The sequence below is a fragment of the Trichosurus vulpecula genome, chromosome 2 (assembly GCF_011100635.1).
Source record: "Trichosurus vulpecula isolate mTriVul1 chromosome 2, mTriVul1.pri, whole genome shotgun sequence".
Classification (NCBI taxonomy): Eukaryota; Metazoa; Chordata; class Mammalia; order Diprotodontia; family Phalangeridae; genus Trichosurus; species Trichosurus vulpecula.
Genome location: NC_050574.1, coordinates 209,136,370 through 209,150,198, shown reverse-complemented (window position 1 = coordinate 209,150,198; position 13,829 = coordinate 209,136,370). Strand labels below are relative to the sequence as shown.

General features: G+C 39.7%; 1 protein-coding gene across 2 annotated transcripts in view; it reads right to left on the bottom strand.

Moving 5' to 3' along the window:
- The window catches only part of UPP2 (uridine phosphorylase 2), a 52,489-nt gene that overhangs the window by 15,474 nt on the left and 23,186 nt on the right, over window positions 1-13,829 (bottom strand). For both annotated transcript variants that reach the window (XR_005009584.1, XM_036745084.1), the window contains exons 4-6: window positions 6,361-6,475; window positions 3,828-4,037; window positions 769-915 (exon numbers count right to left, since the gene is read on the bottom strand). Coding sequence is in view for 1 of the 2 variants with exons in the window: in XM_036745084.1 (XP_036600979.1) it covers window positions 769-915; window positions 3,828-4,037; window positions 6,361-6,475 (472 nt within the window). In the remaining variant the exon portion in view is untranslated. The remainder of the gene's footprint in view (window positions 1-768; window positions 916-3,827; window positions 4,038-6,360; window positions 6,476-13,829) is intronic.

Genomic DNA, 13,829 nt, shown 5'->3' with positions numbered 1-13,829 from the left:
AGTTCAATTTTGGACACGTTATGAGTTGGATACCATTGATAAACTCTGGGAAAGGCATCCAGCAGGAAGTTGAACATATGGCCCAGCAGTCTTGAAGGAAGATCAGGAGGAAAAGACACAGATTTTGGAGTCATCTACATGGAGGTAATAATTGGAGCTGTGGACACAGTTGAGAGAGCAGAGAGAATGGAAGAGAACCAGGGACAGAACCATGGGGGAACAACCATATTTAAGATAAGAAGGAAGGAGGGGGAGGCCACAGAGAAGACTGCAAAGAGAAGAGAAACAGAGACAGAGAGAGAAAGGTAGAGGGAAGGGGGGAGAGAGAGAGAGAGAGAGAGAGAGAGAGAGACAGAGAGAGAGAGAGGTCATACAGATAATAAGCAGCTGAGCTGAGATTTGAACGAAGGCCCACTGACTCTAAATCCCATACTCTTTGTGCTGTACCACTTTGCCTCTTATTTAGGATAAGTGACCTTAAAAAGATTTGCCTTAGTAGAATGATGGGGATAGAAAGCAGATTGCAAGGATGACAGGATAGGTGTCCCTTGAAGTCACTGGACTGTCTTTGACGTTTTGGTCTTTGTTCCCCCAAAGTCTAGAACAATGTCTTGCACACAGTAGATATTTAATAAATGTTTGTTGATTAATTGAGGAGTAAGTGTGGGATTTCATATCTCCTCAGGGTCTAATGTCACACTTCTTCCCAGTTCTAGATGCAAATTAAAGAAAGCAGAAGTTGACTCCTAATTCTCAAGAAAATCTTACCTTTTAGCCCACAAAGACCACACATGGCTGCAAACACAGTTGACTCCATTTCGATATTCCTGATGCCAGCTTTATAAGCTCTTTGTAAGTAATCAAGCTTTTTTTCATTGGAAAAAGAACACAATGCTCCATCCAGACGTCCTTGTCCTTAAAGGGAAGGGAGAACCTTTGACTGACGGTCTTGTAGAGTTCACAGACGTGTTTAGAGTGGTTCATAGGTGTCTATAGCCTGAAATTGTTTCTACAAGTCATTTAAATCACTAGATTCATCTGTATCCTCAGTTTTTACTTTGTTGATGCAATTTTCATTAAATTTGATGAACATTTATTATACATCTATGAAGCTAAATTCTGAGAAGATAGAAAACTAAGAAAGCATGGTCCACGATTTAAAAAAAAAACAAAACAACTTAACAACTGTAGTTTAGTCGGGGCAGAGGAGAGAAGGTAGGGGCAGAAAGAGAAACTAAGTTATTTTCTTTTTTTATTGGTCTGGATCTGTGATTTTATTGGTATAGAGAATCGTGAAGAAACTCCCTTTACCAATGTAGATCAGAAACTGCTATATTCTGAGTTTTCTGAGACTCTGAAAGGTAAAATGATTTGCCCAGGATATCACAGCCAGAGGTAGGATTGAAATCAGGTTTCCCAGCACCAGTGCTGCTATCACTACACCATACTTCTTCTGGTGACCCACTGCCAAATGGCACGAGGATCAAAGAGGAAGGGCTCACTTTAAGTGGGCAGGCTCAAACAAAGCTTTATGGAGGAGGTGACTTTGGAGGTGAATGAATTGAATGATGGATAGGCTATTAACTAATAGAGAAGGAAAGAGAAGACATCACACTAGAGAGGCTATATGTTTTAATGCAGGAAAAACCACTGGACCTGGAGTTAGAAGATTTGAGTTCCAGTCCTGTTTCCATCACTTAGTAGCTGTGTGACCATAGGCAAGTCCGTTAACTTCCTCAGAGTCTTTTCCTTCATCTGTAAAAAGGGGATAGCCATTGGACTGTTGTTTAGCCACTCAGTTTTGTCAGATCTTTGTGACTTGTGGACCACACCATCCATGGGGTTTTCTTGCCAAAGATACTGGAGTGGTTTGCCATTTCCTTCTCCAGTGGATTAAGGCAAATAGAGGTTAAGTGACTTGCCTAGGGTCAAGCAGCTAATAAGACTCTGAGGCTGGAGTTCAACTCAGGTCTTCCTGACTCCAGGGCCGGCACCCTACCAGGGCGGGTGGTCTACCTACTATGCCACCTAACTGCCCTACGCAATCATATTCAACCTTTTTAAATCTTAAAGCATCATGTAAATGACAGATATTGTTATTAATTTACAAATACAAATAATTATAAATATAAATTAATTTGTATTTCATTCAGAACATAATGAGGAGGCAAGGAAAACTTTTGATCTGGGAGTACTATAGACAATTGTACATGTGGAAAATTAATCTGGCATTAGTTTGTAATTCAATTGGAGGGGAGGAGGCTAGAGGTGGTGATACCATTTAGGAGGCTATTTTAATTGTTGAGGTGAGAAGTAATAAGGCCTGACTTAGGATGGTGGGACGGAAATGGAAAGGAGAGAATCGATGTAAGAGATATTATAGAAATAAGATGGATAGGAGCTGGTGAATAATTGGGTGGGAGGGAGTGGTATGAGTGAGACAGAAAATGACAGGAGTTTCTAGCCCTGGTAACTAGGAGAACAGTATTAAGAGAAATGAAGAAGTTGGGAGGAAGACTGGATTTGGGGAAGAAGATAACAAGATCACTTAAAGATATGTTGAGTTAGAAGTGTTGACTACTCATGACAGTGAAACTGTCCCACAAGGAGATGAAAATGAGGGGCCAAAGCTAAAATGAATGAATTGGACTCATCATCCCAATAACATGTAAACACTAGAGGCACAGATGCTATGAATGAGGAAATTCAAGCCACAGGAGTGGATTAGTTGCCGAAAGACAATATATCAGTACACTTATATATGTGTGTACATATGTAAATATATATGAGAGACAGAAAGATATACAGACACAGAGAGACAGAGGCTCAGTGAGAGACAGAAAGATGAAGAGACAGAAAAAGAGATAGAAGGAGATATATAGAGGCAGAAGCAGAGACAGAGATATATACGGATAGAGCAGAGAAAGAGAGACAGAAAGGGAGATAAAAAGACAAAGACAGAGACATACACAGAAAGAGATATATACAGACAGAGACAGAGACATAGAGAAATAGGAGAGGAGCCAGCAGTGAAGGAAACAAGGACGGAGGTACAGCAATAGGAGAACCTGGGCAGTTTCAATCTCAAGCTTTTCTCTCTTTGCATCTTTCCCTCTCTCCCGCTTCTGTTTCCTCTTTTGCTTTTCCTTTTTGCTTATTCTTATTTTCCTCACATCTCTCCCTTTTTCCTCCTTTTCCTTGAGTGTGCCAATGCCCCACAGGTATTGCTTACATCCTGGGGGTGATACAGCTAAAGAAGCAGATTATTACTGAGTTAGACTGTACACCCTCATGTGACTCCTGAGTCTTTCCTCGGGTTCCCCACCCCCACCTTAGCCATCTGTGCAATACTAAGGTGGAAACATTTTGAGGCAGTTCCATCCCTTTGGGGCTCCCATGTGTCTTTCTTTATGTTTTCCAATACCCACTGGTTCCTTCTGTCCTCTGCTTATCCTTTTAGGTTCAGGTGAATAGCAAAAGCAGGGAATGATTATGTTTTCCTTTCTCCTGAATCACTGATTTAAAAATTAATGACATCAAAAGAGACACAATTTTGTTAACTTCCCTAATTGCATTTTAGTATTCAATTTGTTCTTGGAGGATTAAACCCAACCCTGAATATAAATTCATTATGTGGGTTTCTCTGCTGGTTATTATGTCCTTGTGGTCTTATGCTTTAGTAACTAGAAAAGGCTGTTTCAATTTCCTTTTAATCTTCTATTATTAATTCCCTGAAGTGGGTGTTTTCATATAATTTGTGAGCTTAAATACCAAAGAGATACCAACAATTTTCTGTAGAGACCCAACTGTTTTTAAGTTGTCCTTACCTTCATAGAAATCATAGGTACACATTGTATGCCCAATGAGTGTCGGGAAGTCTGGAATTTCTTTGCTACAATTGAGTAATTCTTCTGCCAATTCCTTGTCCAGCTCTGTACTTCGAGTAACCACAGTGTCCAAGATTATCTGCTCAAACTGGGGCTTAAAGAAGGAGTCTACGGCTGTGTCTGTTATAACAACAGACCCAGGTTCAATCCCTATAATGTGAAAATAAAATGAAAAAGAAATGATTGCAACAAAACAATCCTAAGAGACCACTTTTTATATCCAATCTAATTCCTTTTCCACATGAGAGCCCTTTTGGTACTTGAAAACTACTAACACATCCTTGCTATGTCTTTTCTTCTCCAGGATAAACAAGTAACTTCAACTGATCCTTTCCCCATTTCTGGGTATGCGTCAAGTTGTCTTATGTCCTTCGTAAAATGGGGTGTCTAGAATGAACTCAGCACTCCAGATGTGAGTGGAGGAATCACCATAATTTCTGGTGACTCTACCTTATTTACTACAGCCTAAGAGAACATTACACTGAAGAAACTGAGTGTCAAGCTCAGGGTCAGTCAGTCAGTCAATAAGCATTTACAAGTGCTTACTGTGGGCTAAGGACCATGCACAGTGCTGGAAATAAAAAAAAAAGGGCAAAAAACCCATCCCTGCTCACAAGTTATTATAATTATTGCTATCCCGATTTGACATTTTAAAAAACCTGGGCTTTAAGAGATTCAATGAATCACTGATGGCCACCTTCCTATGGAAGTATCAGAGCTGGGATTCACATCCAACTCATCCCAACTTCAAGGTGAGTCCCCTTTCCATGGTGATTCTGTTCAGGTGTGGGATGGAGTATATGCCTCTGCGGTCACCCTTCCAATACTGATATTTTGTTATTCTATTGCCCCACCCCCTGCCTCTGTATTGTGTTTTTATGGCTAGCTGGCTCGGCAAACCCCAGTCTTGGCCCTGTGGAACCTTTAAAGTTTTCTCCAGCACCCCAAACATATGTGGGTCCAAGGGCATCATCTACTATCTTACTATTCCCATATACCTCACAGGTTTATTGGGAGGAATAAAAAGGATAATAAAAGGAAATCCCTTTATTATTAAAAATTGATATATAAATGAGTTAAGAGGCAATATGAGGTAGTGAACAGAAGTATGGAAAGCCAAGGGTGAAATTCTGCTTCTGACACATGCTAACTATATGACCATGGGAGGGTTCCAAGCTCTGAGAGCCTTCAGAAAACTTGGAAGACTCCAAGTTGCAGATGAGTTAGTTGCCAGTCTGTGTTAGCAGAGAGCCCTACACCAATAAAGTCAGAGCTCTTGCCTAAGCTTAGCACAACAGAACACACCAACAGAAAGAGTTGTTGTCAGTCTAACTCTTCCCATGTAGTAATATGGGGCTGAGTGTATAACTATGGCAGCATGTTTGCTTAGCTCCCCCCAAAAACAGCTTCCCATGCAAACCAAAGAAAATCAAGTTCTTGGTCCCTTTGCCTCAAATCTTTCCCCAGTTCAATCTAGCCTCCACTCAGCTACCAGTGATCTCCTTAAAGTGCAGGTCTGACCACTTCACCCTGCTTTTCAATAAACTCCCAATTGCTCTCTATTACTTCCAAGATCAGGCAGCTCTTAGAACCAGTTCAAATCTGGCCTCAGACAATTTCTAGCTGTGTGACCCCAGGCAAGTAACTTAATCCTGTTTGCCTCAGTTTCTTCATCTGTAAAATGAGCTAGAGAAGTAAGTGACAAATCACTTCGATATCATTGCCAAGAAAATGCCAAACAGGGCCATGAAGAGTTGGACATGACTGGAAAAGTGACTGAACAACGACTTCCAATATCAAATAGAAAACCTTCTGTTTGCTTTTAAAGATTCTCTTAACCTGGTCTCCTTCTATCATTCTAATACTTTGCTCCCCTTCACCTTTTCTATGACCTAGTGACACTGGTATAATGATGTTCTTGCATAAGACATTATCTCCTGATTGCATGCATTTCCACTGACTGTCTCTCGTGACTGGAACATTCTCTCACCTCTTCTCTGCCTCCTGAATTCCTTGGCTTCTTTCAAGGCTTAGCTAAAATTTCACCTTCTATATTAAGCTTTTCCTGATTCCCCTTAATTCTAGTGCCTTCCTTGTGTGATATTTCCTGCATATATTTGTTTGTACATATGTCGTTGTTTGCATGTTCTCTCTTCTTTTAGAACGTGAACTCTTTGAAGTCAGAAACTGTCTTTCGTCTTTCTTTGTAACCTCAGTGCTTTGTCTAGTGTCTGACACATAAAAGGTGCTTAATAATTGCTTGTTGACTGACTTGTAAGAAGAGGTATGCGCTGTTAGGTTTCATCCAAGATCCCTGCCTAACTTGTTGGATTGTTGGACTCTCCTACTTTCTTTTGGCTTGTGGGTGAATGTGCTGTATTTTTGGTAGTCTGATTGGTATGGCAAATGCACTATATTTTAATACCAATTTTTTATTCCTCTTGCTTTCATCATAGACAACTGAGTACCTTACCTATGCCCCCCGAAGTGCCAATGCGGATGATTGTCACATCATAGCACTTTGCATGGTGAAGTAGTTTGATGAGCTCGTGCAACATAATTGAAATGGAAGGAATGCCCATGCCGTGCTGTCAAGAAGAAAAGAAGTCATCATATTTCTTTGAAACTGATAGATGCACAAGATATATTTTATTCCTTCTTTACAAGTTAACAGTGCACAGATGAATTTATATAATCATTAAGGACTTGGCAAGGCTGGGGAAGATTTAAGTCATCTCTAACTCATATCCCCATGATTGCCTGATGGATGGGCACATCTGGGAGGATCTGAAAGGAAGATTTCTATCTCCATTTAAGTGGGTTCTGCCCTCCTAGGCAGTAACAGAAAAAAGACACTATATGGTCTCCAGGATTGTCAGGGAGACATAATTCCTTTATTCCCCACCAGGCGTCTTATGAGGAAACTTTTCCAAAGAGCATTTTTCATGTTTAATTTGATTTTGAGAAAACGTGCCTGTTTGTGGCTGCCATGTCACTCAACTTTCTCTATTGTGTTAACTGGAATTTGCGATTCCTTTTGTTGTTCTTATGTTTTCGTGCCTGAGTTCACTCACTGCTATTTCTATGTGTATGATGAGTGGGGAAAGGGGGGAGGTTGGGTAAGAATGAGCCAAGAATCTAGAAATAGGCATCTGAAAGAATGCTCCAAATCACTGATAGAGAAAAAACCAATTAAAGCAATTCTAAAGTTTCACCCCATCTTTGGCAAAGATGACAAAAAAGTTAAATGGCAAATTTTATAGGAGCTTTGGGGAAACAAATACATTAATGCCCTGTTAGTGGGTCTCTGAATTGGTAGAGCCCTCTTGGAAAGCAGTTTGGAACTATACTCCAAAAGTCATTTAATTGTGACATCATTTGATTGAGGGATAGCTCTATGAGGCCAATAGATAGATATAGATAGATAGATATATTTATATGTGTTTGTGTATACGTGTGTATGCATGTGTGCATGTATTTATATGTGTATATATAGATAGATGATAGATGCCTGAGAGACCAAAGAAAGAGGAAAAGGATTCACATACAACTATATTTATAGCAACCATTTTTATGGGGGGAAACTGAAAACTAAGGGGATACCATCAGTTGGGGAGTGACTGAACAAATTATGGTATATGAATATGACCAAATACTATTACATCATAGGAAATAATGAAAGGGACAGTTTCAGAGAAACCTGGGAAGACATATGTGAACTGCTGCATAGTGAAGTGAGCAAAACCAGGAGACCAATTTATATAATAACAACAACATTATAAAGACAAACAACTTTGAAAGACTTAAGACCTCTGATCAATGCAATGACCAACAACAATTCCAGAGGACAGATTATAAAACATGCTGCTCACCTCTTGATGACGAGGTAAGGGACTGAAGAAACAACATGAGACATGCAGTTTTGGACATGGCCAATATGGGAATTTGTTTTGCTTGATTAAGCATATTTGTGACAAGAGTTTTGTTTTTCTTAATTTTTTTTTCAACCTGCGTGGAGGTGGGAGGGAGGGAACATAAATGCATGGTAATTGAAAAAATTGAATGAAATCTGCATAAAAAAGAAAAAACACTGACAAACAGGTTGTAAACACAATTTATATTTTGCAATATATACTAGAATCACAGGCAAGAGAAAGTTGTTATGAACCATAACACAGAGAATGGGGATGGTGTAGAGTTTTGAACACTTTCAGTCAATAGACATTTATCAGGTGCCTACTATGTGCCAGGCACTGTACTGAGGGTTTGGGATTCAAAGAGAGTCAAAAGACAGTCTCTACCCTCAAGGAACTTAGAATCTAATGGGGAAGTCAACAAGCAAAGAAATACATACAAACAAGATATATACAGAATAAATAGAAAATAAACAAAAGAGGGAAGGCCCTAGAATTAAGAAAGGTTGGGAACAAAAGGTCTAGAATATCAAGGGAATGGATGAAAAGAAATGCTAGGGAAGGTGGCCTAGCCATACCAGATATTAAACTGTATTATAAAGCAGCAGTCATCAAAACTACTTGGTACTGGCTAAGAAACACAGTGGTGGATCAGTGGAATAGGTTAGGTATACAAGACGCAGTAGGCAATGACTATAGCAATCTACTCTTTGATAAAACCAAAGAATCCAGCTTCTGGGTTAAGAATTCACTATTTTGGGCAGAGCCGAGATGGCAGCTGGAAACTAGGGACTTGCTTAAGCTCTCCCCCAAATCTCTCCAAACACCTGTAAAAAATGGCTCTGAACAAATTCTAGAGCTGCAGAACCCATGAAACAGCAGAGGGAAGCAGGTGTCCAGCCCAGGACAGCCTAGATGGTCGCTGGGAAGGGTCTATGACATGGTGCTGGGAGTGGAGCGCAGCCCAGCCTGGGCCACGCAGGGACAGACCAAACTGGGAGTCGGCCCAGAGCAGGCCTTAGGGCCATGAATCATTGAGCTGCAGCAGTTACCAGACTTCTCAACCCACAAATGCCAAAGACCACAGAACAGGTTAGTGGGAAAACTGCTAGATCAGGTTAGAAAGCGGTCTGGCCCCAGCCCTGGGGGTGGCAGAGGTGTTGTGGCTCCTGCGGCTGCTTCCAGAGCTCCAGCATCAACTGCTTCCAGAGTCCCTGGCTCACACGGTGGGAGGAATGAAGTGGCAGACCAGAGCGGGAGTACAGGGCTTGCTTTGCCGTGCTTGGATCTGGGTCGCAACCCTGGTTGGCAGTTCTTGGGGGAGGAGGAGTGCCGCTGTGGCAGAGCTTGCAGTGATAGTGGAGTAGAAGTAGCTCTGAAAACAGCAGTCATATCCTGACAATAAGCTCAGAGGTCAAGTAGTTGGCTGAGAATATGGCCAGGCAGCAAAAAAGGATGCAGATTCAGTCTCAGACTCTAGAATCTTTTTGGTGACAAAAGATCAAAACATACAGCCAGAAGAAGTCAACAAAATCGAAGATCCTACATCAAAAGCCTCCAAGAAAAATATGAATTGGTCTCAGGCCATGGATGAGCTCAAAAAGGATTTGGAAGAGCAAGTAAGAGAAGTAGAGGAAAAATTGGGAAGAGAAATGAGAGAGATGTGAGAAAACCATGAAAAACAAGTCAATGACTTGCTAAAGGAGACCCAAAAAAATACTGAAGAAAATAACACCTTAAAATATAGACTAACCCAAATGGCAAAAGAGCTCCAAAAAGCCAATGAGGAGAAGAATGCCTTGAAAGGCAGAATTAGCCAAATGGAAAAGAAGATCCAAAAGACCACTGAAGAAAATACTACCTTAAAAATTAGATTGGAGCAAGTGGAAGCTAGTGACTTTAGGAGAAATCAAGATATTATAAAACAGAACCAAAGGAATGAAAAAATGGAAAACAATGTGAAATATCTCATTGGAAAAACTGCTGACCTGGAGAATAGATCCAGGAGAGATATTTAAAAATTATTGGACTACCTGAAAGCCATGATCAAAACAAAAAAGCCTAGACATGATATTCTAGAAGCAGAGGGTAAAATAGAAATTGAAAGAATTCACCGATTGCCTCTTGAAAAAGATCCTAAAAAGAAAACTCCTAGGAATACTGTCACCAAATTCCAGAGCTCCCAGATCAAGGAGAAAATACTGCAAGCAGACAGAAAGAAATAATTTGAGTATTGTGAAAACACAATCAGGATAACACAAGATCTAGCAACTTCTACACTAAGGGATCAAAGGGCTTGGAATATGATATTCCAGAGGTCAATGGAGCCAGGATTAAAACCAAGAATCACCTACCCAGCAAAACTGAGTATCATGCTCCAAGGCAAAATATGGATTTTCAATAAAATAGAGGACTTTCAAACTTTCTCAGTGAAAAGACCAGAGCTGAATAGAAAATTTGACTTTCAAACACAAGAATCAAGAGAAGCATGAAAAGGTAAACAAGAAAGAGAAATCATAAGGGACTTACCAAAGTTGAACTGTTTTGTTTACATTCCTACATGGAAAGATGATATGTGTAATTCATGAGACTTTTCTCAGTATTAGGGTAGTTGAAGGGAATATACATATATATAGACAGAGGGCACAGGGTGAGTTGAATATGAAGGGATGATATTTAAAAAAACATTAAATTAAGGGATGAGAGAGGAACATATTGAGAGAAGGAGAAAGGGAGAGATAGAATGGGGTAAATTATCTCACATGAAAGTGGCAAGAAAAAGCAGTTCTGTTGGAAGGGAAGAGGGGGCAGGTGAGGTGGAATGAGTGAATCTTGCTCTCATTGGATTTGACTTGAGGAGGGAATAACATACACACTCAATGGGGTATCTTAACCCACAGTAAAGTAGGGGGAAGGGGATAAAAAAGGGGGGATGATAGAAGGGAGGACAGATAGGGGGAGGAGGTAATCAAAAGCAAACACTTTTGAAAAGGGACAGAATCAAAGGAGAAAATTGAACAAAGGGAGACAGGATAGGGTGGAGGGAAATGTAGTTAGCCTTTCACAACATGAGTATTTCAGAAGTGTTTTACATAATGATACATGTGTGGCCTATGTTGAATCGCTTACCTTCTTAGGGAGGATGGATAGGAAGGGAAGAGGAAAGAGAATTTGGAACTCAAAGTTTTAAAATCAGATGCTCATAAGAAAAAGTTGTTTTTGCATGCAACCGAGAAATAAGATATAAAGGGAATGGGGCATAGAAATCTATCCTGTGCTATGAGAAAGTAAGGGAAAAGGGGATGGGGGGGAGTGGGGTGACAGAAGGGAGGGCTGACTGGGGAAGGGGGCAAACAGAATATATGCCATCTTGGAGTGGGGGAGAGTAGAAATGGGGAAAAAAATTTGTAACTCAAAATCTTGTGGAAATCAATGTTGAAAACTAAAATATTAAATAAATAATAAAATTTGGAAGAAAAGAAAAGAAAAAGTATTCTTCAGTCTCATTACCAAAATTCATCTCATATTTCTATTTTTGTTCAAATTGCCTATGAATTAATAAATATCTAATAAAAATTCTGTAAGTTTTATAGAAAAAAAGAATTCACTATTTCACAAAAACTGCTGGGAAAATTGGAAAACAGTATGGCAGGAACTGGGCATGGACCAATATCTTACACTGTATACCAAAATAAAGTTAAAATGGGTTCATGATCTAGGAATGAAGGCTGATACTATAAGCAATTTGGGAAAGCAAAGAATAGTTTACCTGTCAGATTTATGGAGAAGGGAAGAATTCACTACACGATAAGAGATAGAGAGTATTACAAAATGCAAAATGGAAAATTTTGATTATATTAAATTGAAAAATTTTTGTACAGACAAAGCCAATGCAACAGAGATTAGGAGGGAAGCAGAAAATTGGGAAAGAATCTTTATAACCAGTGTCTCTAATAAAGGCCTCATATCTAAAATATATGGGGAACTGAGCCAAACCTATAGGAATACAAGTCATTCCCCAATTGAGAAATGGTCAAAGGATATAAACAGGAAATTTTCAGAGGAAGAAATTAAAGATATCTATAGTCAAATGAAAAAATGCTCTAAATCACTATTGATTAGAGAAATGCAAATCAAAATAAGTCTTAGGTACCACATCTCCCCTGTCAGATTGGCTAACATGACAAAACAGGAAAATGATAAATGCTGTAGAGGATGTGGGAAAATTTGAACATTGTTACATTGTTGGTGGAGTTGTGAACTGATTCAGCCATTCTGGAGAGCAATTTGGAACTATGCCCAAAGGGCTATAAAAATGTGCATACTCTTTGACCCAGCAATACCACTTCTAGGGCTAGATCCCAAAGAGATCATACAAGTGGGAAATGGACAAGTATGTACAAAAATATTTATAGCAGCTCTTTTTGAGGTGGCAAAGAATTGGAAATCAAGGCGATGCCCATCAATTGGGGAATGGATAAATAAATTGTGGTATATGAATGTAATGGAATACTATTGTGCTATAAAAAATGGAGAGCAGACAGGCTTCATTATAACCTGGAATGAGTTATATGAACTGATGCTGAATGAGGGGAGCAGAACCAGGAGATCATTATACAAGATTACAGACACACGGTATCTGTAAGGACTAGTTTTGATAGACTTAGTTCCTCTCATCAATGCAAGGTTCAAAGACAGCTCCAAAAGACCCATGATGGAAAAGCTATGCACATCCAGAGAAAGAATTACGGAGTCTGAATGCAGATTGGGGCAAACTATTTGCTCTCTTTTTTTTCCTTCTTTTTGGTTTCATTTCTTCTTTCTCATGATTCATTCTGTTGCTTATAATTCTTCTTTACAACTGGACTATTATATAAATAAGTTCAAAGTGAAGGTATATGTAGAACCTACATTGAATTACATGCCATATTGGGGAGTTGGGGGAGAGAGGGAGGGAGAGAAAATTTGGAACCCCAAAACTTGTGGAACTGAGTGTTATAAACTAAAAATAAAAAATAAATTTATTTTAAAAAATAAAGCTTGGGAAAGTCTATATAATATGGAATTTTAGTTGGGATATAAAGGAAGCCAAATATATCAGTAGGCAGAGATGGGAATCAGAGCACTCCAAGTAAGGGGGGCAGTCAGAGAAAATGCCTGGAGACTAGATATGGAGTGTCTTATTCATGGAACAGCAATGAGGCCAGTGTCAATGTATCAAAGAGTAGGTAGTGGGGAGAGAGGTGTACCAACACTGGAAATGGACTAGGTTATGAAGGGCTTTGAATGTTAAACAGAGGATTTTGTATTTGAATCTGGAGGCAATAAAGAGCCATTGAAGTTTATCGTGTAGTGGAGTGATATGGTCAATCCTTTGCTCTAAGAAAACTCACCCTGACGGCTGAATTGAAGATGGAATAGAGAGGGAGATACTTGATGCAGACTGACTCACCTGTTCTGTGCAGGCAAGGGAATGAAAACAATGATGGGTTTGGAATCGGGGGAGATCTGGTTTCAAATCCTATTCCCAACACTTATTACCTGGGTGACCATGGACAAATCATTCTACTTCTCTAAGTCTCAGTTTCCTCATCTGTGAGAAGGAATCACAATCACTGAATTTACCTACACCACAGAGTGGTCTTAGAGATGAAAGGAGATAATACCTGTAAAGCGCTCTGCAAACCTTAAAGCATTAAATAAACAAATATCAGCTATTATTACAGGAAATTTGTCCAGCCACTGCTGGAAATGAGTCTAAGCACTGGAAGTGACTAAGCTAAACTGATTGCTGAATTCTGTGTTGCACAGAGACTTTAGTAGAGACTTGTAAGTGAAGCCATATGTTCCACTTGAGGGCAGAAAGACTTTTTGTACAAGAGAGCATATTGGGAAAGAAGATAAGAGGGCCGGTCTGTCCTGGTAGGTGGGTGGCTTCTGTCAGGGCTATTGAAGATGAGTTCAATTTGGAAACCCAATGGAGACAAAGTCCATCTGTTTTCAGCAGGATCTCCAAATATCGATACTC